The sequence below is a fragment of the Acomys minous genome (genome assembly GCF_964271855.1).
Source record: "Acomys minous genome assembly, chromosome: 2".
Lineage (NCBI taxonomy): Eukaryota > Metazoa > Chordata > Mammalia > Rodentia > Muridae > Acomys > Acomys minous.
The window spans coordinates 122684872-122712426 of record NC_140484.1 but is presented as its reverse complement, the minus strand read 5'-3'; the positions used below and the strand labels follow the sequence as shown (position 1 = coordinate 122712426).

General features: G+C 44.9%; 1 protein-coding gene across 3 annotated transcripts in view; it reads right to left on the bottom strand.

Moving 5' to 3' along the window:
- Window positions 1-27555, bottom strand: part of ME3 (malic enzyme 3) — a 172020-nt gene that overhangs the window by 43457 nt on the left and 101008 nt on the right. For all 3 annotated transcript variants that reach the window (XM_084773388.1, XM_084773387.1, XM_084773389.1), the window contains 2 exons: window positions 13764-13839; window positions 2600-2761 (listed from right to left, as the gene is read on the bottom strand). In XM_084773388.1, the coding sequence (XP_084629514.1) occupies window positions 2600-2761; window positions 13764-13839 (238 nt within the window). The remainder of the gene's footprint in view (window positions 1-2599; window positions 2762-13763; window positions 13840-27555) is intronic.

Genomic DNA, 27555 nt, shown 5'->3' with positions numbered 1-27555 from the left:
TGTATTGTCCTTGGCTGGTGCCTTAGTTTGAGCGGGACCCCTGGGCCCAAATCTGTCTATCATAATGTTCTACTTGTAGGCTTCTAGGATCCTCTGGATCCTTCTACTTTGCCTTTCTCCCATGCTTCTCTCATCTATAGTCCCACTAGAATGTCCTCCCCTCTGTCTCAGTTTCCTGGTAAGTGAAGGCTTTCGTGGGACATGCCCCTTGGGCTAATATGCAGATATAAGTGAGTGTATACCATTTGAGTCTTTCTGCTTCTGCTTCTTAATCCAGTTCTTTCACCACTTCTCTGGTCCCCCACTGTCCTCATGCTTTTCTGGCTCTCAAGGAAGTGTCTCTTTGAGGTTCCCTCAATTCAGGAAGGAACCTCAGATGGAACCTGAGGAAGCTGCATTCCTTTACTTCCTCACAATGTTCACTCTTGTTTAGAAATCTAGACCATCGTGTCTAAAGAAGAGGAAATCAGTTTTCTTGCAGGAAATCATCGTGGAATGCTAACGGCTGTAAACTGTTTGGCAATGTGGATCAAGCAGCTGAGCAATAGAGGCCGTGGAGACGGCTCAGTGAGTCAAGTGATTCAAAAGCATGAGGGTCCATGTCCAGTTCCCAGCAACCGCAAACAAAGCAGCTGGGCGTGGCAGGGCAAGCCTGCAATCCCAGCAACCCGGAAGCACACTCACTAACCCAGACTACCCACCTGACTCCCTGAACCCCAGGTCCCAGTGTGAGGCTGTCTCAAACAGCAAGGTAGATAGATGGTGCGGGAGGAGGAATGGTGCTAAAGGTTTGCCTCCGGCCTCCTCACACTGCTCCCCCAATATGTCCGCGTACCCATCCCGTGACTCTAGACAACAACTAACTTCAATTAGCATCAATATTTCTGCCTCTAGAATTTGTCCTAGAGAAACATGAGAGATGAGAACAGTGATGGATTTGCAAACTGGGTACCGGAGCACAGCTGATCTCTGCAAGAAGTCTGGAGCCACCTAAACGTACAGTGGTGCGGGCTTTCTTCTGTGAACTGTGGCACAACCTGCCGCCACTCATGTGGCAGCGTGGAGTAGTGTTTCCAGGCCTGAGAGGAAGCTCATGACTTATGTCAGACTTCAGAAAGCAGGCAAAAGCATGACAAGGCAATGCAGCTCTAAATTTGGTTTTTGTAAGGATTTGGAGGGGGGAAAAAGGCTGGAAGGAAAAACATTAAAAATGTAATACATATATGTGTGTGTGTGTGTGTGTGTGTGTGTATATATATATATATATATATATATATATATATATATATATATATATATATATTAGGACTTATGTGATTGATATTTTACTTTTAAAACTTCGATGATTTTACTTTTTAAAAGACAAACACACAGTAATCTTAAACTCAAAAAATATTATTTTGAAGGAATTGCTTTGAAGTATATTTTATAGACATGTAAGAAAATACCATAGTGGAACTCATTATTTATATAATTCGTATATTCCAATACAATTATAACTTGCAAAACATGACAGTTGGATAGAGCTATATTTTACTTTCTTTATGAAAAGCAGAACTAAATTGTTTTAAACGTTTGAATTAAGCAAACAATTTTGAAATGAAAAGGAATTCTTTTTTTTTCTCTTTTTAAAAAATCGGTTTTTCAAGACAGAGTTTCTCTGTGTAGCCTTGGTTGTCCTAGGACTCACTTTGTAGACCAGGCTGGCCTTGAAGTCATAGCAGTCCACCTGCCTCTGCCTCCTGAGTGCTAGGATTACCTGGCGGCACTCAGAGGAAGGATAGCAAGTTACCAAGAAGAGACTCAATATATATAGGGGGAGGAGGTCTCCCTCAATCACAGACATAGAGGAGGGGAGAAGGGGGGAAGTGGGAGGGAGGGAGGAATAGGAGGAAACAAGGGAAGGGCTAACAATAGAGATGTAATATGAATAAATTAATAAAAATAAATAAATTTAAAAAAAGGTATGCGCCACCACAGCCGGCTTGAAAAGCAATTCTTAAGGCATTTTTTTTTCCTGCCAGCCACAGGGCCAAGGATTATAAGCAGAATCAATGTGCCAGGGTGGTATCCGGAGCAGCCAAACTCTTGACTGGCATTGAGCTCCTTGAGAAAGGAAGCCCTTGAATCCTGCAGGAGGATCAACCTGTGGCTTTGCCCAGTGTCTCTCACTTGATCCGCAGGACACTCATCTGCCTGTCTCAAGACATTTCAGCCTGTAGTTTTGGCTTTGCATCTAGGTCACACACAGACTAGTCTCACCATTGGCTGCTCTCTCAGAGAGTAGCCCCGAAGAGGATTGCAAACTGCGTGGGCTCATGGAAGCAATGGAAGAAGTAAGTCCACGACATCTTGGGCACAGGGAGGGAGACAAAAATGCAAGGGAACTCAGAAGTAGAAGGGTTGGGAGAGTTGAGGAACTGGGAGAGGAAAGTCCTCTACTTTACAACTGCATGGGGGAGAGAGAGGGCAGGAGGGGGTGTCAAGGGAGATTCTGGGAAGGAAACAACCCATGTGGATATAATTATTCCCCCAAAGTTCCCTCCCCAACCTCACCTTCCTTCTGGCCCAAGAGCTCCTGGCTCAGACAGCCTGTTACCTCATTGTTGGTGCCGACATCCAGCAGGACAGGAAGGCACTGCTGTGGGTTCACTCCTCCGCAGGCGGTGTACAGGGCCAGCTTGCCCACAGGGATGCCCATGCCGTAGCAGCCCAGGTCTCCCAAACCCAGTATGCGCTCTCCATCAGTCACCACCACAGCCTGAAAGACACAGTGGGGCGCCCTCAATCAGAAGCACCACCTCCATGACAAAGTGCTCATTTCAAAGGCCTAGCAGTCAGCCTGACAGCTGCATACCCGCTGATTTGGTTGGGAAGAAAGCAGCCTGTCTGGGACAAGGCCAGAGGAGTCATCAACTGCAGGTGGCTGGTCCTTCCTGGCAAGTGGGTGAGAAACCTCACTGAGGCCAAATGACAGGAAGGCAGCGTTCCTTTCATTCTGAGGATGGGTTTGGGAGCTGCAGAAACAGCTGGAGAGAAATCACATCGACTCTCTCTCTTTCTCTCTCTCTCTTTCTGAGAAACAGGACAGCCTCAGCCTGAAATTCGGGACATGAGACAAGAAGGGAGAGATGTAAAGGGAAGAAGAAAATGAAAGACAAGCTAGTCCACGCTGCTGCTACAGCCGCAGGATTTGAGCTGATTTGCAGAGAACAGAGTTTGGAATGTTTCCTAGAATTACGATTTCTTATGAAGTCAGAATTTTTTGGTTGTATGAGGATTACTTTTTGGCAATGAACTGCCAAGGGTCAATTATGTACTAAACGGTTCTGGTTCAAAATTTACCTCCCTGGGTCCAGATCTGCCAGCCTTAATGGTCTTCTTGTAGGATTCTAGGACCCTCTGGATCCTTCTATTTCCCCATTTTTCTTTACCTTTCTCAACTAGTATCCCAGTAGGAAGTCCTAGTATCTATCTCAATCTCTGGCTAAGTGAAGACTTTCAGGGGACTCAAAATACTGTATCAACAAAGGATAATGCATGCAGTAAACCTAGAACCCCTATCCAGATCTAGCCAATGGATACCGTATTCTCCACAACTGTGTAGAGAGCAGGGACTGACTTGGACATGAACTCTGGTGCCTCCTATTTGACCACTTCCCCTTGCTGGGGAGATCTGGTGACACTCAGAGGAAGAATAAGCAGACTACCAGGAAGAAACCTGATAGGCTGTCATCTTATATAGTGGAGGAGGAGGTCCCCTTCTGTCACAGACCTAGGGGAGGGAATAGGGTGAAAGAGGAAGGGAGGGGGAATAGGAAGATACAAGTGAGGGGATAACAATTGAGACGTAATCTGAATAAATTACTAAAATAAAAATGTAAAAAATTGCCTTTATCTATTGAGAGATGCTGATGGGGCTCACGGTGATGACAGCCATGACTATATGATCATGGTGGATGTTCCTTTATTCATTCACTTAATAAATATCTTTGAAGCATCTGTTTGTTAGTCAGACATATCCTGCTGGAAGGTACTCTATTTGCTTTTATATGAAATTAAATATGAGTGGACAAAAATAAGACAGGGACATAATCACTAACAGTTATAGCTTTCAGATAGAGGCCTAAATGCAATAGGACAACGCAGGGACAATAGAGATTGAGATATTCCTGTAGGGTGACCCGCTCTGGTAGGTTTTGTAGATGGGAGGGGGGGGGATACACACACCAGACATTGAACGGGAAGCAGTTGTCTGGGTGCAGGTAGAATGAAACACCTTTCAAAGGAAAGAAAGTTAAGATGCTTGTGGACTGTGTGTGAGAAGCAAGGAGGTGTCAATTATATAACTGGCCGAATGGGACCCGAGGTAGAGGTCAGTGAAGGGTCGTGAGCATCAGGCCAAGGGCGATCCCTTGGGGTGACAGTGAAGTTGTTATTTCTTTTTTTAAAAAAATATATTTTATTAATTTATTCATATTACATCTAAATTGTTAGCCCATCCCTTGTATCCTCCCATTCTTCCCTCCCTTCCATTTTCCCCTTACTCCCCTCCCCTAAGACTGTGGAAGTTGCTATTTCTATGTCACTGCACAAGCTCACTATCATGGGCTCCTGTTGTTGCTGCAAGGGTTAGGCCCACAGACATCTCATCCATCTGTTGGAACCTGGCTCTTAACCAGGATTGAAGACGAGCTCTAACCTACAGATGTGACCCCACAGTACCAATGGGTGTATAAAGGGTTAGTTTGTCTGTCTATGTAGGGACGATGCTAGGATAAAGAGACGAAGACCTATTCTTGCCCTGGAAGAGCTTGTGGTTCAATGTACAAAGGTGTCTTCCCACTTCCTTACCTCTCCAGGGGTGACACACACACACGCACGGGCTACTTTTGCCTTTTTATAGAGAAAGGTGCAAAGATTCTTACAAACAGTCCTCAGCCTCAGGAAGTGAGATCTGGAGCATGCAGGAGATCCATGAAAATTGTGCTAATTCCCTCTCAATCGCTCTATAGCTTTTGTGGTGGGTGGTCACAACCACTGTCCCACACTCCCTCCCTCAGTCATGGTCTGCGCACAGGAATGTCCAAGGCTGTTAATTCCACGCACAAGTGAGCAAGAGGAAGGTCAAAGGCTTACAGGAGGTCTACATATACGTGCCATATGTCAGCCAAGTCGCAGTAACTGGGATGACGGTTCCATGTTAGTTACCTTAGAAGTCTCTATGACTTGTAAAGGTCACCTTGGCGAGTGCTGGACACCCCCAGTCAGGCTTTAGGTTTCTGGTTTAGAGGTGTTTCTGCCACTCAGTCTCACTGGGATAAAGCAAGCACGCTCTGAGCAAGTCCCACCCCACCTTAGCACCCAGTCTTTGTACCTGTCTCTGACCTCTTCCTGGCAGCGTTTCCAGCTACAGCCTGTGCCTCATGCATCCTCTGGAGCTCCAGACTCCACATTCCGCTACCATCTGTCCAAATCAAAGCTCACTGATTCTGTAGGATTTTTTTTTTTTTTTGCTCTTTTTAGAGAGAAGTTGTTGTATACTTATTTGCTCTGAATTAAAACATTTCCTCCTGTGGAGAAAAGGGATAGGCTACTAAAAAGTAAACACAACACACAGGGCTCAGGGACTCTAAGCTTACAGGAAGTTCCTGAAAGTTACAGGATCCACAAAGTTACATAAGCTGCAACTCTTGCTGAGGAAGAGACTCTTTGAATGGTCAGTTGCCTGCAGGTTGAGCAGGGAGCTCCAGGGATGCAGTTTTTGTGAGTTATCTCCATATCGAGCTGGGATTTTTCAGTGATGCAACTGCCTAGGAGTCACCTAGTAAGTAGCCTCTGAACCATACTCCCCAATAAACTCACTGGTTCACTAAGGTGTACTTAGGTGGGATCGTTTCTTTGGTCTGTTGTTAGGGTCCTACCTGGGGTGAATGTCTATTCATGTCTCCTCAGGAAAAGTCATTTAACAGCAGCAAACAGCGCACGATTAAACCCGAGCAGCCAACTACTCTATTATCTCTCCAACCCTACAATGATGACGGGGCCATCAGTGCTGTCTCCCAGACTGGGAATGTTTCAGGGAATCCCACTGTATGTTCCATTCTTCCAAAGTGAATGCCTCACCATCTATCATCAAATTTCAGTGCCACTGTGCAAATGGTTGACTTGGCACAAGAACTTCTCAGACTGCTTGACTCTTCCTATTTCTTTTAGTCCCTCCTGCTAGCCAGTGTCAAGTTCATTGTCTGCAAAGTTTATCTTTAGCATGCCATTTCCAGGATCAAAGACTGTGCTGCCTAGCTTTATTTCAGCTTGACGGGAGTTAATGCCATTTCGGAAGAGGGGACTCTCCATTGAGAAAAATTCCTCCACAAGATTTGCCTGCAGGTAAGTGTGTAGTACATGCTCTTGATGGCTGATTGACGTCGGAGAGCTCATCCCATTGTGGGCTGGTAGGTATGGTATGGTAGGGACGGTAGTCCTAGGTGTTATAAGAAAGCAATGTGAACATGCCATGAGGGAACAAGGCAATAATCAGTGATCCTGCATGCCTTCAGCTTCAATTCCTGTCTCCAGGTTCCTGTCTTGAATTCTGTCCCCTCTTCTCTTGGTATTGGATTATAAGTTCTATGATGAAATAAACACCTTCTTCCACAAGTTGCTTTTGGTCATGATGTTTTATCACAAAAACAGGAACTCTAGCTAAGACAAAGACCTTCATTGATTTCTAATTGCCCCCAAGTTTTTATTTTGTTTAAAATATCTTCTCAAAGTTACCACTTCTGTGCCTCTCTATGTAACTGCAGCCTCTTGCTACTAGTCTCTTCACTCTGAGGAATGCATTTTTCTCTCAGACTTTATATTCATCTTTTTTTCTGGAGGATTTTTTCCTTGTCCTTCTTCAGCTGAATAAATGGAGTTCGTGTTTCCTATAAATTGTTAGCATTAGTTATACTTCATACACACACTCCCTGTCACCTTCTTGCCTTCTGCAAACATTTATTAAGAACCTGTTGGGTCCTGAGACTCACACAAAATGCCACTGTTGGGGACTGCCATTTGTATGTCTCATGTTCTTCTCAAATCCTGTCACTTCCTATCCAAATGGATTCTTACATCCTTCTCTCTTTTGACTTTTTTTACCTTGCTGTCTTCCTGTCAGGGGCTAGGGAGGGCTAAAGGCCCTTTGGGGTCCTACACATGGAACAAGGAGCTCTGGGCTTTTGTTTCCTGTCAGGGTCATACTTGGCATGGCCAGCAATGGAGTGGCTCCAGGGCTTGGAGGCCCCCTCGGCCAAGGCGTGGAGCTGGACAATTTCTCTGTAAAACTGTGGCCAAATGTCCCAGACACAGAGTTGTGAGGAGCTCTGCTTGTGCCAGCATGGAGGAACTAGAGTTACTCTGAGGTCCCCATAATTCTGCTGTCTGATGAACTTTATTGACTTGTCTTCTGCGTCCTTGATTTGAGGGGTATAAAGAGCTGTGATTAATAAACTTCCTAGCTTGGGTCATCAGCCCCACACCGTCCTCCCGACCCCAGCTTTTGACACTTCCTCTTCTCATCAGTGGTCTCCCCCTCAGAGTCCAAGGATGAGCTCAGGAAGAACTGCTGGTCCAGTTCACCTTTGCTCTTGTTTCCCCACATCTTCCAAGTGAAAGACCACCCAGTTGTCTATAATTTTTCTTTGTGCCTCGTCAAGTGTGCCCAGATGGCTCTCAAGTTCTGTTGATCCTGCCTGCTCCATCCTTCTGGCATCTTCATATCATTTCTGTTGCCTTAGACCAGACAATCTGCTTGTCACAAACCACTCCTGTGATTTTCTGACTGTTCTTTTCACTCTTGAAGTCTCTCCATCCTATTTCATTTTTATAGACCACACCTGAGTGTATCAATTTCTTATGCCCTTACAAGACAAAGATCAGGCATCATCTTATCCTGACCTTTAATTTTCTATGTACTGTTGGTCCACTCTGTCTTTTACGTACTCCATCCTAACTAAAATATTTCCAGTTTAGAATGGGATTCACACTTCCCTCTGTATGTGGCATTTTAGCCACCAACTCTTTCATTTCCTTGATTGGAATTCTACTATTTTTGTGTGGTTCAAGGAACAATTCAAAATTCACTTGTCTCCAGGAAACTTCCCTTCCGAGTTTCTCATTCTTTTCCTTTGAATTCCCAGAGCATTTTTCCTGGCCCAAAGTAGCCGTCGTTCTTTTCACTGTATAAACACAAATATTCTATTCATGTTTCTATGTCTTTCATAATAGCTGTAAGATTTTTTTAGGGGCAATATTGGGTTATGGTTCCTTAGATGTTGGTTCTGAGGCCTGCAGTGTGACATATACTCAATTAGTCAGGCAAACTATAGTTTCAACAGTGCATAAAGTGGCTCCTCGGCTAGCCAGGGGTCAAAGCCAGCATAGTTAAGTTCAGAGAGAAGATATTGCCTCTCCTTACTTCTGACAGCAACGGAATTAGTGCTGGGAACCACTTAACTAGTTCTCTGGGTTGCCAAGGGCCCGGAGAAAAGTCTGGGCAGTGTCTTTGGGTTTGAAAAGCCAGCAACAATTTCTGGAATGACGGAGATCCAATTTCCTTATTTGGTTCTTGAAGAAGTCATAGCATCCTTCGTTTCTTAGACAAATGGGGAGGTTTGAAGGATGGTATGCTATTTTCCTTCTTGCTCGCCTTCCTCAAATGCATGACTTTTCTGATTTATTGGGTACATCCCTTAGTTTCACTAACCAAAGACTGCCTGGGAGATTGTAAGGCCTTGATTGCTCTTGGGCTGTTTTAGATTTATAGCTATGATCATGGGCTGCCTGCAAATCTTTTCAAACCACTCTTTCTTCTTCCTTTTGGTTTACCCTTCCCTCTCATGATCATACTCCTCCCTTTCCTTCTCCATAGACAGCACAAATAACGCCTATTCCTTAGTTTCAAAGCTTGCTTCCACTACTCACTTGTAAAGAACCCAGCCTCTCAGATTCCTAGTCTCTAAGGCAGAGATAACAAGAAGCCCCGTGGCTGTCAAGGGAATCAAGTCAGTCTGTGCGAACCACTTGTATAATCCTGCATGAAGTGGGGCTGGTAATGTCTGCCCAAGGTTGTTCCTTATTCAGGAAGGAAGGAGCTGTTTTGCTACTTCCGCTCTTAGCCATCAGCCTATCTGGAGAATTTTCTCTATCGGAGCCTCCTTGCCCAGAAGCCATACCTCTTCCCAAGATCAGCCTACAGCTCAGGAGTCCAAAAGCCTGCCCCTCCCCGACAACAGCCATCCCAACTCCCAACTTGCCTCATAGGTTTTGCTGAGTCTTCCTTAGACCTCACTGCAGCCCTTGCTCTATCCTGCCACCTTCCCACGCACAGATGTGGACCCAAGAGCCCTTCCTAACAAGGTAACTTCTGTCTCAGAGATTTTTTTAGAAGTCCATTCTCTGATGCTGACAGAGACGATGTGTTCTACATCCTGGGCTTGTGCATGATAGGGAGGCACCTGGTCTTAGCAATTTAAACACCTTCGCCACTGGGGCTCAGCGGTGGAGGCTGCTGCTTTGGCCCCATCATCCAGAGGCCTCTCTCCTCAGAAGTGTTGATACTAGGCTGGGAGAGATATTTAGGACTCTAGGGAGCTGACAGGGAGAAAAGTTCTCAGGGGAGCCCTTTTCCTGCTGTAGGCAATGGACACTCTAGGAAGAAGATAGGACAGCACTTCTCACATCTCTGTATGATTTATGCTGGACAGCTCTGGGTGACCTCTTCCTGGAAGAAGAAAGGCCACAAAGCTTCATAATCCTGGATCTGAGCCCTAGAATCCTCATAGTCATCTTCTCCTGCACTTCTGTTTCCTGGCTTTCTGGCTGGGACACCACAGAAAGTTATTTTTTAAATCTTGCACACTGATTCAGAAGCTCCTCTGAAATCAGTTCTCTTCTCTTCCCTAGCCAAACAGCCAGCAACACTAGGATCCAAAGACTTCCCAGGCTCCAAGAAACTGCCTCTCTGAATCAGCCACGGGAGGAGAAGGAGCATAGCAGCAAGATGTCCCTTGGAGAACGCAGCGCTGTCCCTGTGGGTGACACTGTGAGCGCCACGCATGCTCCTCTCAGCAATGTCCACTTGACCCTTGCATGCTCTTCTGAGCAATGGCCCCTCCTCCTATGCATCCTTCTTTCTGGGCCCAGCTTAGAGGTTTCAGAAGGAATACTTGCCAGGATTTGATCTCAGTGGCCTGTGAAGATGCCCCATGTGAGCTCTGAAGAGTTGATGAGAGGGGAGTTCTTGTGAGAACGGGGAGATCTTTGTCCCCCTCTTTTTTAATGTTTAGATTTTATATTTTGTTTGCCTTTAAAAATTTTTTATTTATTCACTTTGTATCTTGATTGTAGGCCCTTCCTTCCTCTCTTCCCAGGCCCACCCTCCCTCTCTTTTCCCTAGATCCCCTCTCCTACTCCTCCGAAAGAGGAGCCCTCCTTCCCACCAACCCACCCTGGCATATCAAGCTTTTTTAGGGAGCAAGAAACACTGCAGCTTGGAACATTCTGAACTTCCAAAAGGGCACCTTGGGTCACAGGGGAGGGAACCTTCGGAGAAAGGCTGTTGAGTGGGCCAGGGTAGAGTGTGGGGTGGGGTAGCCCAGTCAGTTCCCATTAGTTTGTTTATGCAATATGACACAGGCTAGGTTCAGAGTGCCTAGTTTTCTAGAGAAGCAAAAAAATTCAACTGCTTTTATATTTATTATTTTAAATGAAATATGATTTAAAAATACTGCCTATAAAAATTCAAAAATGTTAACAGCCACCAAAGGCCAAACCAAGCATATCTGGGTACAAGGCATGTGACTACCCATTCGTGGCCTCTGATTCCCAGAAGAGCCTCTGTTGCCCTGGCTGCCCTTGGTCCTGCATAGCTGCAGGTGGTACAACCACTTCCAACACCTCCAACTGGGACCATTTATTTGTGTGCACTTCAGTGTCCATGGACACTATCTGTGATTCATGCACAACAGGAGTGCAAAGCTCAGAAAGGCTGTCCTGTACACTCAATAGGAGTGCAAAGCTCAGAGAGGCTGTCCTGCACACCCAACAGGAGTGCAAAGCTCAGAAAGGCTGTCCTGTACACTCAATAGGAGTGCAAAGCTCAGAAAGGCTGTCCTGCACACCCAACAGGCAAGGGGAAGATTTATGGTTTGAATCCTCATGTGTCTGCTTGCAAAGTCAGGGCTGTTTTCTGTCTATGGTCACCAGACACTCTTTTTATTTTTTTATTAATGTATTCCAATTACAACTCAATTGTTATCCCATCACTTGTATGCTCCCGTTCTTCCCTCCCTCCCATTTTCACCCTATTCCCCTCCCCTAGGTCTATGACTGAGGGGGATTACCTCCTCCCTCCCTATATGGTCATAGGCTATCAAGTCTCATCTTGGTTGCCTGCTTATTCTTTCTTTGAGTGTCACCAGGTCTCCCCACCAAGCCAGACACTCTTTAAAGTGAGACAGGAATAAAGGGTGAATGCTGTCCCAGGCATTTACCTGTCCTCTTCGGAGCCTCATGGTCAGGCAGGCTGGGCAGCTTGTCTTGTCTGCATCTTTCCCTATAAGCTGCTCTCTTTGGCTGCAGAGGCATAGTATTCTGTCCTTGCTGCCAGGTATACCCATCTAAGCAGAGTGTGAGCCCTTTGCATTTGGTCCTTCACATCTTTATCATGGGGCTTCAGGGAGCTTTGTCAGAGGGCATGCTTACTTGATGGAGGCCAAATGCAACTGAGAGTTAGACGCCGCTCACCAGCCTAGATTAACTCATGTATCTTACATCCTTTCCTGGTGTCTGGATGTCTATTTTGGGGCCTACTTGAAGCACTCTTCCTCTAGAGAGACCTTAAAGCTGTGTTTCTGTTCCTTTAATCACTGTCACCAGGTTTCTGACATTCAATATTTAGAAGGGTCTCAAAATATGCTTATTAAAGTCAATAGCTACTTACTCCCATGGCTCTACTTTGAATTTACATTCTGGGTTTTCAATCGCAGCACAAAGAATCTGGAGACAAAGCTCCTTTCTTTTTCATTTTGGAATTCTTATGGGATGACCTGATAATAATTGTACATATAAGAAAACAACTGAAACCTAAGGTTTGATGCCTGTGCCGGCCTAGAGGAAAGGGTTCTTTTTAAATTCCAGTTGAGGAAGAGGAATTTCCTTTAGTTGCTCTGATTGCTCATAATTTGCCTGAAGGTACTGTATGTGTTGTCTGTATTCCTGGCACAGTGGCTGGTACATGGAAGATGCTTCATGCATCTGTTGACTGAGTTTATTCGCCCCGGCAAGCACCTGCTCAGGGAGGGGTACCACGCACAAGGTTTCTCCGTGGCTGAGCGGCGCTGGCATGTGGAAAAGATGAGTGCGCAGGGCTTCAGCATTGTGCCCACTCAGGTTAGCCTAAAGTTAGCCCAAATAAGTGAGCTGGCTTCCCTTAACGTCCTCAATAGTTTATTATAGTTCCACCCTAGACACACCCTGGAAATATGTTTCCCTGGGACAGTGGCCAAAACTTTCAAGGCCAAGGCTTTACACACAAAAGTGGAGTCCAGGCGGAGACACACAGGGCAAAGTCACACCCGGATGGAGACGGAGGATGAACCACTAACTGGAGGAGGCACTGACCCTTGGCTCCAGCTCAGACCTGGATCCAGACAGCCAAGGTCGTAACCCTTTCAACTCTTGTTCTGAGTTCTCACATTCCCGAAGAGAGCCTGGTGTGGGTGGAAAACCATTAGAAGCTGGTAGGAAGAAGCTTTATTTGGTACCCTTTGGTGAGGAACAAGGTGCTCAGGGAACTAGTAGGGGCAGAGGGAGAGGGACCCTGCAGATAAAACAGTAGAGATTCATGGCATCCCATGGGAGCCAAAGTGAGGTGAAGTGTGGGCTCCCTAGCTACACAGTGTTTAGATCTGGTACCTTCTTACTCCTGGGCTGGAAATTTCCTCATTAAGGAGTCATCAGCTTCACTCATGTTGCTTCCAGAAATGATAATTGCCTCAGGTGCCAGATACTCCTCCATACAGTTGGGAGTTCCATATTATAATCTCTTCTTTGTCTCCCTAAATGTTTTGAGGGGTCATGATATCTGGGAGCCAGTGGCAGGTGAATTTTGTCACTCTGCACATGTACGCCCTCCATTGCACTACTTGGGACACAGCTACCCAAGTTTGCTCACCATGAGCTTTTCTCTTCGTGCAGAATGTCCTCACCTATATCCTCATAACCCTCAATCTCAGGCTCAGTTCCATTGTCATTTCCCCATGAAGCCACCCCAGGGTTCTCTGGGACTAAAGTCCGACCTCTGGGACCACCCACAGCTCTTTCTGCGTGGCTCACTCAGCTCAGAAGATATTCCTCCTGGATAGTTTGTTATGTTACTGTCCGGTTTTCATTATGAAATATTTGTTACTTCAAAGAGGTCTGTGCTCGATTTCTGTCTACATCCACAAGGAGACTGGTACAGTGCATTCAGCAGGGACTCAGCGCGTGCTGAACATTTCTTTACACTAAGAGTATTTAAGAACAATTTTACCTAGATATGCAGCTAGTGCAAATTTGTGGGTGGCTATACAGGTAGGTCTGTGATTGGGGTCTGGAAGAGGGGAGAATATCCTACCCTGTGTCATTATGGCTCCTTCATAGGTAGAGATAACATCGATGCAGATGACAATGACTCCTCAAGTCGTAGGGCAATAGCAACGAAAACAGGATCATACCTTTATATCGTCCTCTGGCCAAGAGTTCAGCATTGTTGCAAGGTGGCCCTTGTCATGAATGGTGATAAACAGCCCACTAGGAAAAATAAACACGTACACATACATAGAGAAACCAGACAGTCAGTGCAAAACCAGAACAAAGACCATGAGCTCTGGCATCAATTGCATTGCTGAGTTTTGCCCTACACCCAAGGAAGATAGATTTTTTTTTTTTTGTCTCAAAGCTCTAGAGGGTTCGGGTGTCTTTCCTTCAATTGCTTCCTTCCATACAACCAGGAAAGCATGGGTCAAGTGCATGCCTTCCTGGATCCATCTTCTCTAGTGACAGCATCTTCTCTTTTCTTTCTAGATCTGGTACCAGAATCCCCTCCGCCGCCAGCCTACAGCTGCCTTAACAATCATGTGGGTCTGCTCTCCAGGTGCTTGCTCCAGAGCACAGACCACATGGCCGTGGCCGGAATGTGGACACATGGGCTGGGAAGTACAGACACATATGCACCAGGCCTCTGAAATGGGAGATGTAGCTGGGGACCCGAAGAGGGAGTGGGTGCTTATCATGCGCACAGGAGTTTAATGATACCGAATTCAAACTTGACCTTCCAGTCTACTAAGAGGGTGAGGTTGCAAATGTAAGACGATAGAACATACTGTATTTAATAGTTTGTTACCTGATTTAGAATGTTTAATGTTTAGACCTAAAAGGTGCGGATATGAATCTTCTGCTTTAGGATGACGGATGAGAGAAATGTGGGATTTGGGGGATCCCTTCTCTCTCTTCCTCACTCTAGAAGATAACCCCTAAACTATATATACTCATGTCTTTATCATCCTAGAAACAAGACTTCTGGCTTCTGGTAGTGACACAGAATAACCTTTCAACAGGCAATTGTTAGAAAACCACTCATTTATAAACAATTTGTTATTACTGTTATGCTATGAAATATGTATTTTTGGTTTATGGCAGTAGAGCCGGGCCAAATGGTGACAGGAACTGGAGGAGCATCTGCCTTTGAAAGCAGAAACTTTTCTTTGGCATCTGCAGCTGTGCAGGGTTTTGCCTGAGTGCAGTTAAGTCTTCAAACAGCTGGGGCAACAGATACAGGTTGAGGTGCCTGAGAACAGGAACGGGGTTAGAAAGAGCAACTGGGAAGTGAAGGAATCTAAAGGGAAGGGACTCTCAAGTCCTGGTCAAAAATGCTCGGCCATGGCTGGCCATTGATACACAGGGGCACTGACAAAATCAGTTGCAGCAAGAAGCCCAAAGAACTGAGCAGAGACCCCCAAACTTAGAGTTTGAGTTCAGCTTAATTGACTCTCATACAACAACAACAACAACAACAACAACAACAACAACAACAACACACTTTTTAGAGAAACGAAATACAATCCAGCATTCATAGAAGTCAGGGTACAGGTGATATCTGTTAGGATGACCTGCTGATTTCATTTATGTTTGAATTTCTGAAACAAAGTAAGTATCATACATGTCTGTGAAAGTCAGAGATTGAAATAATAAATTTTCCACCTTATTTTTTTGAGACAGTGTTTGCCTAGACTGTGTGACCAGTAAGCCCCAGAGCTACCCCTGTCTCTGCCTCCCTAGTGCTAGGATGGCAGCTGGTCATTGCTGCTCTCAGTTTTTTTTTTAAATGTAGGTGCTAAGTATTGAACTCCCGTCCTCACATTTGCACGGAGAGTGCTTTTTCTCATTGAACTCTCTCTCAAACCCCCCACAAAGTATCCAAAATGTTAATCTCTTAATGAGACTGTTCTTTCTCTTCTCTCCTATCACTAAAACAAACAAACAACAAATTAACAAAGCAAGCCTAAAACCAAACCAAAACAAGCCAAAGTAAAAAATCCAATTTGCTTACAGAAGCTGACTCCATTTTGTTCCTCTCACTAATTCTTCACACAGTAGCGTGTGTCTTTTATCAGCATCGTATTACCAAACTTCCATTGGTCTTCCCCTCTCTGAATGCAATGAACATTTTTCATCCCTTGTGTCCTCTGGTTTCTCTATTAAAAAGAAGTTTGCTTTTGTTTTTGTTTTTTTGAGACAGGGTTTCTCTTGTAGTCCTGGCTGTCCTGGACTTGCTTTGTAGAGCAGGCTGTTCTCGAACTTAAAGAGATCTGCCTGCCTCTGCCTCCTGAGTGCTGGGATCAAAGGTGTGGGATTTGTTTTTATTGTATGTGTATATGTGTTGTGTTGTGTGTGTGTGTGTGTGTGTGTGTGTGTGTGTGTGTGTGTGTGCATGTGCTCCATGTGTGCAATTCCTCTGGAGTCCAGAAGAGGGCGCTGGATTCTCTGGTGCTGGAGTTACAGTTTGTGAGCTGTCTGATAAAGCTGCTGAGAATTGAACTCTAACCTTCTCCAAAAGCAGCAAGTCCTCTTAGTGGCCTAGCTGTGTCTCTAGTCCTTCCTCTGGCTTCTTGATAGAACCTGATACTTTGATTATCCGCCACCCCCACCCCACATGTTAGCTTCTATGAGTTGCCTTTCTTTGAGTTTTCCTCCTTCTCTGACTGCTTATTTATTTATTTTTTAAATGCTGGTCAGCCAGCCATGTTTGTGATAACATTCCTCGAATACTTCCTGTATCCTGTATCCAGTCTTCTATGTGATCTTATCCATGCCAGAGGCATATGGAGACTGACTTTCACATGTCTGAAGACTAGACTTTCTCATTTTGGGTACTATTGACATTTTGGGTTAGAGAATTCTTTGCTATGTGGGTGAGGTTGCCCTGAGCCTTGCAGGGTTTTTGGCAACATCCCTCATCTGTACCATATATACCAGTAGCATCTCATACTCAGCTGTGACAACAACAACAACAACAACAACAACAGCAAATGTCTCCAGTCATTAGCAAATATATCCAGAAGGGATAAAAATCATCACAGGCTTTAAAGGGATTGCTCTAGACCTCTGTGTAAATTGCCTGCCTGCCACACGTCAAAGGCACTCAAACTTAACCTGTCTGAGACGGAATTTATGATCTGGCCTTTCAGCGACTCAAAGACAAGATAAAACAAAGCCTCATGCCTTTCATTCTCTAGTTGTCAGCCGCATTGGGTCCCTTTCAAGACTCGGTTGCCATGCGCCTCCCACCTCACAGTGGCCATGCTTTTCCTTCTCCCCAATAGCCCCGTGCTTTCTCACTCTTCGTGCGGTTAATTCATTCCCATTATTATTCTGATACTTTCCAAATCAGGGTAGAAGGCTCTTGTTTTGAGCTTCAAGTCCCATGTCCTTGCATGCACAGACATATTTACTGTGTGGCTCTTGGGCTCACTTTCCCTCATTAGAATGTAAGCGCCACAAAGGCAAGGCCTGCATCTATTTTTGATCTTCTTCAGCACAGTATCCTCCTGCTTACTTCAGAGGATGGTGCTGGTAGATCGTCTCTGAGCCAACGGAGATGTGAACCAACAGGTGATGGCAATGTTCAAGTGATAAAGGGGAAAATTGTTGGATAAAATTAGATGAGAGGTTGGCACAAAGGCAATTTGTGTGTCTGCCCTGAAGGGATCCTGTGCTAGATAGTGCTAGCAAATGCACGGAGGATGGTGGGTGGGCCAGGGAAAAGAAACATGCTGAATATTTGCGGTATAGGCTTCTAATTTTGAAGGGGGGGGGACAGTGTGAGCTCCTGAATTAACTTACTCATAAAGTCCGATGGCTTCCAGGTGACAAGTGCTAGAACCTCCCTTCAAGAAATATGCCTCTCCCTCTTAGAGAATCTCCCATCCAGACCCGGAAATATGCTTCTCTCACCTAGAGACTATTTTGAGCTGTTTCATTGTGAACTGAAGTTTTCAGTTAAAAACAGAAAGAAAGAAAGAAAGAAAGAAAGAAAGAAAGAAAGAAAGCAAAGAAACAAAAAGCCATACCTGTGTTCTACAAGGCTGATTAAAACTGATTATGGAGGGTTGGAGTGCTGCCAGGTTATCTTCTGCTGTCTTTAGTTCTGGGTCTGACCTAACATTCTTTGATTTTTTTTTTTCCAGGTAAATACTTTCAGAATGTAGTAACAGAGCTCTTATTCCACGAACAGCTATGAATGATATTAGATAACATCTGAAACCTGTAAGAGATTAAACTTGTTTCCCCCTGTGCTACAACCTGCCTTCCTGATGTTCCTCCTAATGTATCTGAAGAATGCCTTGCTTTATATAGCTTTTATAACTTCCCTTTGTTCTGTGACTATAAAATTTTCCTGAAACTGTTACTACATTGGAATATGGTATTTGAGGAAATGTGAACCCATGTTCCTGGGCCGTAGTCATTCATATGTGGCTCCGGAATAAACTATGTGTTAGTGTTGAGAGCTGTGTTTTACATGGACAGACCCAGAATGAGGGCATACATTTCTTTCTTTCTTTCTTTCTTTCTTTCTTTCTTTCTTTCTTTCTTTCTTTCTATCTATCTATCTATCTATCTATTTATCTATCTATCTATCTATCTATCTGAAAAAGGGAGCCATTAGGCAGCCTTGGCTGGCCTTGAACTCACAGAGAATCACCTACCTCTGCCTCCTGAGCACTGGCATTAAAGGGCGTGGGGTGTGCTACACCAGGCTCAAATTTTCCTTTTGTAAAGAAACATTTACATTTACATAACAATTTCCATTTGTACCGATGCATCTCTTTTCTGTAACAGCAAGAGGGCTCTTATCTGAACAACAAATTTTACTGACTAACCTTTGCTTACCTCATTTGTTTACCTAACCTGTGGACATTTCATAATCTCTTTCCTTTAGGAACTCACCCCCCCATACCCATTTTTCCTTTTGTTTTATCTAAAACAGTATTTTATCTTGAAGTTCTAACCACTCCTTAGGCTATACTTGTCACGTTCCATCTTTCTCTTGCTATCCTGTCTTTTGTGGAAGGGCTCACACCCAGCCAAGAATTATGAAGGGCAGACAGGCTAGTGTTTCTCTGCCTCATTAACAAGGAGGCCGGTTTCTTCAAACTAGGATGACTAGGTGAGGCCCCAGACTCACTGATGTCTCACTGAGTGGCCCTAGGGAAATCACTTAATTTACAATAATAACCATGACACATTTCTGGCCTCTTGGCTTTGTTTTGGAAATGACTCTCAACATTCCTTCTCAGACCCTCAGCCCTGATAGAGGACCAGGAGGATGCTTACAGGGGGTGGGGAGCACATGTGTGAAGGGGGTACCATCCATGTTCTGGTTTAGAGCTAAAGGGAGCAGTGTGTGGCTACTGGCAAACACAGGTGAAGTGTGATTACTGCAGTTATTTGCTGTGTTAAAAGCAGACCTTTTGTGTTGGCGATAAGAAGGAGAAGGTGTCAGGGGTGCCCAAACTTCTGGACCTGATGAAATGTTAGAAGATTTGCTTACCCTCTTTCTTTAAAAGCATATTTACAGGGACTGTAGAGATCAGACTCTAAAAATTCCCTCTTTCGAAATTTTATTAAGAGCTGAGCTTTAACAAAGTGCGTATAAACTATAGGAAAGCATTGCTCTGGATGTGAGTTTTGAGGTTTTTTTCCCCCCTCTGATTCTTGTTGGCAAGGGATCATGATAACAAACAAAAGGATTGTTGGTCCCCCATCAGGATTCTTTCTTTTTTTAAATTTATATTTTAAAATTTATTCACTTTACATCTCAACAAAATCTCCTCCCTCATTTCTTCCCGGTCCTACCCTCCCTTCCTCTTCCTCACTATGCCTGTCCCCTAATACTCAGAGATGGGGGAGCCCTTATCCCCTACCAGCTGATCCCAGCCTACCACGTAGCATTGGGACTACCTGCATCCTCTTCCTCTGGGGCCTGCCAAAGCCACGCTGGCAGAAGGAAGTGATCAAAGGGCAGGCAGCAGAGTCCATGGCAGAGACAGGCTCTGCTCCCCTTACTAGGGGACCCTATGGCCACTGGCTATTGACTACATCTGAGCAGGAGGGCTAAGTCCTCTCTATGCGTGGTCCTCTGATGCATCAGTTTCCATAGGGCCCTGGACCCGTATTTGTTGGCTTTACCGGCCTTCTTGTGGAGCTCTTGTCTCCTCTGGGTCTTTCTATCCCTCTGCTCTTCCATAAGATTCCCTGCCTTCTACCCAAAGTTGGCTGTGAGACTCAGCTTCTGCTTTGATCCCTGCTGGGTGGAGTCATTCAGAGGACAACTATGGTAGACTCTCATCCTGTTCCCTCTCTTCAACAGCTTCCAATGTCTATTCTTTGAGTGAGAATTAAGCATACTCTCTAGTGCAAATTGTAGTATGATTATCATGTATTATATGGCTAATATCTGCTTACAAGTGAGTATATATAAGTGAGCATGTCCTTCTGGGTCTGGGTTACTTCATTCAGGATGATGGTTTCCAGTGCCATCCATTGGCCTGAAAATTTCGTGATGGCCTTGTTTTTTGATAGCTGAATAGTATTCCATTGCATAGATGTACCACAGTTTCTTTATCCATTTGTTGTTGTTGTTGTTGCTGTTGTTGTTGTTGTTGAGCGACATCTGGGTTGTTTCCCGTTTGTGGCTATTATGAATAAAGCTGCTGTGAACATAGTTGAGCAAATATCCTTGTATATTGGAGCATCTTTTTTGGTATATGCCCAGGAGTGGTATAGTTGAGCCTTGAGGTAGAGCTGTTTCCAATATTCTAAGAAAGTGTCAGATTGATTTCCAAAGTGGTTGTACACGTTTGCACTCCCACCAGCGATTGGAGGAGTGTTCCTCTTTCTCTGTATCCTCACCAGCATTTGCTGTCACTTGAGTATTTGGTCTTAGCCACTCTGATAGATGTAAAATGGAACCCAATAGGATTCTTGAGGGATGTAAAGAAATAGTGAGGTTCTGAATGACTGGGTGTTACTGACATGGGCAGGGTCATGTTAAGGACCCCCAGTGCCTCAGCTGCCTGAGATGTGGCAAAGCCTTCCCCAAGTGAAGTTCAGCGGCATGGCAAAGCGTCCTTGGGTCTTAGTGGGACTGTGGATGGTGTGTGCAGAAAATGTCCACTGTAGATTTCTCTGGTGGCTACAGGTAAAAAGACTGCTCCCTTGGAGAAGGCTTCTGCAGAGATTAGCTAAACCTGCCTCCTTATTCAGCCATATGCAATAGCTCTGCCTCTCTGTTCAACTGCATATAACAAACCCGCTGAGCTTCCGGGGTGCTGCGGATTCGCCATCAAGTTTCCCTGCATCCTCATGACTTTCATTTCCTCATTCCTTCACTGTTACATACAGTTAGGTCAGTGGGGCAGGGGAGCTCTTCACCTTGTATCTGAAAAGCATCTTGTCCAGCTCAGAAGGAAAGCGCCTGTAAAATGCTCGCAGTAAACAATTTTCAGTTCTAGCCACTTTTCACTCAAGGGAAATCAGTTTCCAGCAGTAACTGGGCATGGGATGGTCCTCATCCACTTCCATAAGCTGTTTATTAGCTGACGGCTGTAGTCATGCATTTGCATTCTTCCTCAGTGACCTCAGAAAGAGTACCCCACGTCTTGGGAAGCCCTCTCTTCAGGCCTGCCGGGCTCCACCCTGAGAACTCAATTATTCTGTAGGCACTGTGCCTGGAGTGAGGATTTAAAATAGCACCAACAAGTGATGAGGCTGCCTATGGCTTAACTGATGTCTGAGAACTGACATCTGAGAGGACCGCCAGAGGGACGACAGCATAGAGTAGGGCTTAATGCGCCTGCTCTGCAGCCACAGCACCTAGACTCAAAGCCTGCTGCCGCCAGTCCCTGGCAACACGGCTGTGCACAAGTTCCGCTTCTGTTCTTTGGCCTTCTGATCTACACATATACAATGGAAGAAGCAGCCCCAGCTGTTTCGTACCTTGGCTATAACGGTTAAATAAGGCAGCGCACGTTTAAATAGTGTGTTACTTCTATAAAGTTGGGTACAGTGCCTGGTGTAACTCAGTACATGGCAGCTCTTCCTGTTGCTGACAGCCCAGTGCCTAGCAGCGCAGCTCATGGGTCAGCTCTTCTGGGTTCAAATGTTGGCACAGCATCCTGGAGGCATAAGGCTCATATTAATTGCCTGGTCAATGCTAGAATCTGATTATAAATTAGCATTTTTGGTAGAATGATAGTCTGTCTGTCCCAAGCCATGATTGGTAGTTGCAGTGCCTTTGTGTGTGTATGTGTGTGTGTGTGTGTGTGTGTGTGTATGAGAGAGAGGGGGGGGGAGCGAGGGAGGGAGGGAGGGAGGGAGGAAGGTAGTCATAAATACAGTGTGGCAAGCAGAAAAATCTCTCATTATATGGGTCACTCACTGGGGGCAAAATAAAAGGCTGTCGGGTGATACACACAGTTGGGACTAAAGGTTTCCTACTAGCCCTGTAAGGGCTAATTTTGTGAGAATGGGATCACAGGCAACTTGGAAGGAAGCATAAGACACAAAAGGACACCATCCATGCATTCATGCAGGAAGCTTTTGTGAGTACCTCTGATCCAGGGACCCAACAGGCCCTGTATTTATGTAACCTGAGCACAGGCTGTGCTCTCAGTGGCCAGTCCCATCATCCTATGGGCATCCTCACAAGACAGTGGTGTGAAAGCCCAGAGGAGATTCAAATGCAGATATTTTAGATAGCAGGAAGGTGGTTCCTTTAGGTGTCTGCACTGGGACAAGACACTTCAGCTTTCTGGTCGTAGTTTTCTGGTCAGTAAAATGGTGACCCCAGCTTCTTTGTGGGATGATTCTGAGCAACAGACAGGTCAAGGTTGCAGAATCCTTGTGTACCACAAAGCCCCGATGCTCAGCAACTATTTTTCCAGGGATGTCACATATATAAAACTAAACTTGGCACTCTGGTGAGAGCAGAAGTGAGGACCACAGCTTTCTGAGGAGCTCCCATTTTCTTCTCCTCAGCTAGAAGTCCATGGCAGCCATGGAATAAGACTGCATTAGTGGAATATTCTATGGGAATAAATGATGTTTAGGAAATTATATTTCAAATGTACATCTCATTCGACTAGACTGTTTGTTGTTTAATGAGGCTTGGGTTACATCTGTTTTATTCATAGCTATAAACTTGTGGCCTGGCCTGGTGCCATGCACATAGCAGGTTTTCTACATAGTATATGCATTAGGGATGATGAGTGGTACAGGATGCAGTGCCGAAATGAAATGAATCTGGGCCTGTACTTTCAGTATACACTGAGCACATACTATCTCAAGATGTTTTCTGTGAAGGCCTACACCACGCCATGTGGATTGTGTGATCCTGACTTAAATGTTAAAATCCTAACCTTCTGCACCCGTGACCTTTCTAAAGAGACGGTGTCTTTGTGGAATAGTCAGTTAAGGAGATGTCATCAGGTGGGGACCTTACTTAGAAGAGTGCTGGCCTTTGTAAGAAGGCAGGGCAGTGCCACACAGAGAGAAGACTGGATTTGCAGAGATGGAGTATGAGACTGGGCTCCATATTAATAAGCCATGGGACGCAAAGGTTTGCCAGTGAACAGCAGACGCCTGGAAGGTCAGAGGGCAAGTTTTTTTCTTCATCACCCAGAGAGAACATGACCTTGATTTCAGAATTGTGTGAGAGTGACAGAATTCATCCTTGTTGGTTCAAGCCACTCCACCTGTGCTTGCTCCAGAAGAACCTAGAACTTGAAGAAGCCAACTCTCTGATTTTTGTGTGGTCGCCTTGAGTAGTGGTCATCACAATACTTTTCCTATATGTTTCACCATTTTAAATTTAATTTTTTTCATTCTTATTTTCATTTTTTTTACTTTTATTTTTTATCAACTTAGTTTTCTGATAATTTAATACATGTTTATAACACATTCTGGTTACTCCCTTCCCGTACCCTCTCTTATCTCCCTCAAACCTTTGTCAAGACCCACTTCCACAACCCATCCCTTTCCCAGATTAGGGGCTTTTGGTTTATTGTGTGACTCTCTTGGCTTAATCAGGGCAGTCTGTAGCCCAGTGGGGTCACCAGCAGGTACACAACTGAAGGCCATGAGTTCCTTTTTCTTGACTCTATCAGAAGGAGGTAGTTCAGCCATGACAGTAGGCCATGCAGAGTCTTTCTTCTCCATCTTGTTTGGCTATTAATGGGCCCACTCTTCTGCCGTCATCTAACAGCTGTTGAGAGTTCCTGATTGCAGTGGCTATGTGCTCTGAAGATGGCATTTCTCAGATTGTTTCCCTGTCTTCTGGTTCTTGTAGCACAATGTTCTCAGAGCCTCGGAGCAGTAATGCGGGTACCTCGTTCAGGGCTGAATGGTCAGCTATGACTTATGCTCAACACCTTGTGAAGTTAGGTGTCTGCCTTCATCACAGCTCATGAAATAGAGAAGAGGTTTCTCTGATTAAGGCCAAGAGTGATAATTGTTTGGTGTCAGAAGTCAGGTTCACTGGAAGCCTTGATGAAATTCCCTGGGCTAGCATGGGCAGAGCCAAAGTGGGCTCATGTAGCTGGGATGGCCTTGAGTGAACTTGTTGTATAGTCAAGGATGCACTTGACTTCATGGTCCTCCTATGTTTACACCCTGTGTGCTGGGATTGTAGATGTAACCCTCAAGCTCCAGCGTATGTGATGCTAGAGAAGAAACAAGGGCTTCACAGAAGCTGGGTAAGTGCTCTACCAACTATGCTACAGCAAACTCAATGTCTGTTAGCATTTCCTGAGGGTAATTGCAGGTGAAGTTTTCCCCCATCCAACAGAGACCTGTCAATTACATCACTGTCTCTGGTTTCCATCAGGAGGCAGAAAAATGTTCTTGGCTTTGAGAATTCAATTACATTGGAGGGAAAGCAAAACAAAGATAATGTTCACTCTAGAGAATGTTATTTATTTATTTATTTATTTATTTTGAGAAAAAGTCTCTTAACCCTTATCTTGAAGGAGTGACCCTGAGACAGGTCCTAAAATAGAACTGGAAATAAATGACAACCCAGAACAACAAAAACCCATTGAAATCCACAGCATTCATTTAGACTTCTTGGCACCAAGTCCAACACAAAAGGAAGACTTAATTAAAACAGGGTCAATTGCATTTGGCAAACCTCTGCAGCGGGCTCAGGAGGAGGGACCTGCACTGTCAACTCCGTAACAAAGACTGGCTGTTGACAGAAAACCACCATTCCAAGCATTTTTGGCTGGAAGGCAGCCTGTCCTCTGAAAAACCCACAAGAAGCTATTTTTTAAAGCCCACCAGCACTTTCTTTAAAGTCAGCAGCAGCATGCAGGAGAAATAGTCTAGGAAGTGTAGGAAATCGATCTATGCATCCTCTGGGGGCTCTCTAGGCCAGGTACCTACAAAGTGTGAACCAGGGAGGGAGGGGGTGGAGGGGAAGAAGGGGGACAATGGCCAAGGTCTGTGCAGCATGCTTGAAGTGGGAGACAGGGTGACTACAGATGGGGCAGGTGTCAGTGGTGGGTCACTCACACCCCATTGTTGGTTGTGCTTTCTCTCTTGAGGAACAGTTTGATTATTTAAGCTCACTGAAGCACCATAGCTTATTTCCTGTACCCTGGACAGCCCATCCTGTTTGGACTCCACTTCCCTCTGAGGTGGGATGTTACAAAGGGGGTGGATGGGCGTGTGCCCATCCCGACCTAATGGAGGCCCCTTTCCTTGTGACCTTTGTAGCTGACGGTGAACAGTGAGTGTAAGCTTGTCGTTGGAACGAGGCTGAAAGTTACAGGAAATGCTTTTTATCTAAGCGACACCGTCGACTGGGCCACAGAGTGGGTAGTGATAGTGTGATCTCACACACTGAAGGTTAATTATTACTTTCAGCCTGCATGGCTTTGTGCCTTACGGTTTGTGGTAGACATGATACCGGGCACATGGGACACGAGGACAAATGTTAATTGTCTCTGGTCCAGAGAGCATTCTGATTTAAGATCAGAAAAAAATATGTAGCATAATAGAAGATCTAACGACGTCATTATTGGAGGATTAAAGATAAGCATAGAATAATAGAACATCTATATCTTGGAGTGAAAAAGTAGGGCTGACTCAGAAAGCCATTGGCCATCTCCTTTCTGTCTCCTTCATCTGCTGTAGAATAGGTTTCTCTGAGTAGACTCAACATTAAAAAAGAGGCACTGTACCTTCCCATTCCAGTGACTTCCATGGGTATGCACTTATGCAACTGTATACATACAGTATTTCAATAGGTGGTCAATTTCTTTGACTCCTTTGAACATGAGAATGTGGCAGTGTAGACAGGGTATTAGCACAAGCTATGGGACTGTGAAATTATTAGACCTTCCTCAATCTGTTTTTCCATCTGGAAAATGAAAGTAGCGGACCAGATAATTACTAAAACCCTATGATTCTTTGCCTATGGTCAGCCAGGGCTCACAGAGGTCCCTAGAATCGTTGCGATAACTTGGATTTGAAGCCAGATAGACCTGTATTTCAAGCCCAGGTCCAGTGCAGGCTGGATTGTTCACCACGGGAATGAAGCTGAAACCGTTAAATCCATCTCACTCAGTTGAGCATATCCGTGCACATCTGCACAACACCATCACAGAACAACCTCTCCATAAGTTTCAAGTTGTGCTAGACATGTTTGCCAATGGAATATAGGTGGTATCCCCCGAGAGAGACATTGACTTTCCTGTCTTGGTTCAAAGATGGGGCAACTTCACATTCTAGTTTCTATGTGTCTTGACACAGTTACTATTTGTTTTCTTTTTTGTTCTTAAAAACTTGCTGATCTGCAGATCTAGCATATTACAGATAATTATTAGATGCCAACTATAGAAATATAAGGGGTTTTTCTTTGCTTGTTTCAATTTTTATTATTATTGGGGGTTGTGGTGTGCATGCGGAGGTCAGCGGACAACTTTTATGGAATCTGTTCTCTTTTCACCCCTATGGGTTGTATTGTTTGAGTTATTCATATAGCTATTAAAAGCCAAGTAAGAAGGGACCGGAAAGATGTCTCAGTGGTTAAGAGCATTTGTTGTGGTTCTAGAGCGGTGATTCTCAATGTTCCTAATGCTGCAACTCTTTAATACACTTCCTCATGTTGTGGTGACCACCCCAACCATAGAATTATTCTTGTTATTACTTCATAACTGCAATTTTGCTACTGTTATGAATCATAGTGTAAATATATGATATACACAATGGTCTTAGGCAACCCTTGTAAAAAGGTCCTTCACCCCCAATGGATTGTGACCCACAGGTTGAGAACCACCATTCTAGGGACTCTAGGTTCCATTCCCAGAACACACGTGGGGGATCACAAACATTCATAACTCAAGTTCCAGGAGATCTGATGCTTTCTTCTGTCCTCCATGGGCACCAGGCATGGAAGTAGGGCACAGACATACATGCTGGTCTCTCTCATACACACACACACACACACACACACACACATGCAAATGAAAAATAATGAAGAAGTCAGAGCAGCATGGAAAAGCAGGCGAAAGGGCACTCTGCCTCCTGTATTTTGTTGAAGTTTAGATTACAGCTTTCTTTTGACACTGAGAAAACCCATAAGAAGCTTTTTTCCCCCCGGTACTCATTTTGGCCTTCCTGGATTTTGTAAACGTAATAGACTGCTTTTGCTCTTTGTTGACTATGAGATGGGTTTGGCAGGAGAAATTTGCTGAGTTGAATTCCTCGAGCTGGAGAGGAATGTCTCCATCCGCGCCCTTTGAGTAAGAAGGATCTGAGGAGGTACAGAGGTATGCAAACACTGAACAAGTTCAGGCTTCCTTTAAAAGCCGAACGCAGAGGGAAGCCGGTAAAGACTACCTTGTCTGTGTATCACACGCCTCCTCTGTGGTCAGGAGGGAGGGAAAGGCCACACAGATGGCATTT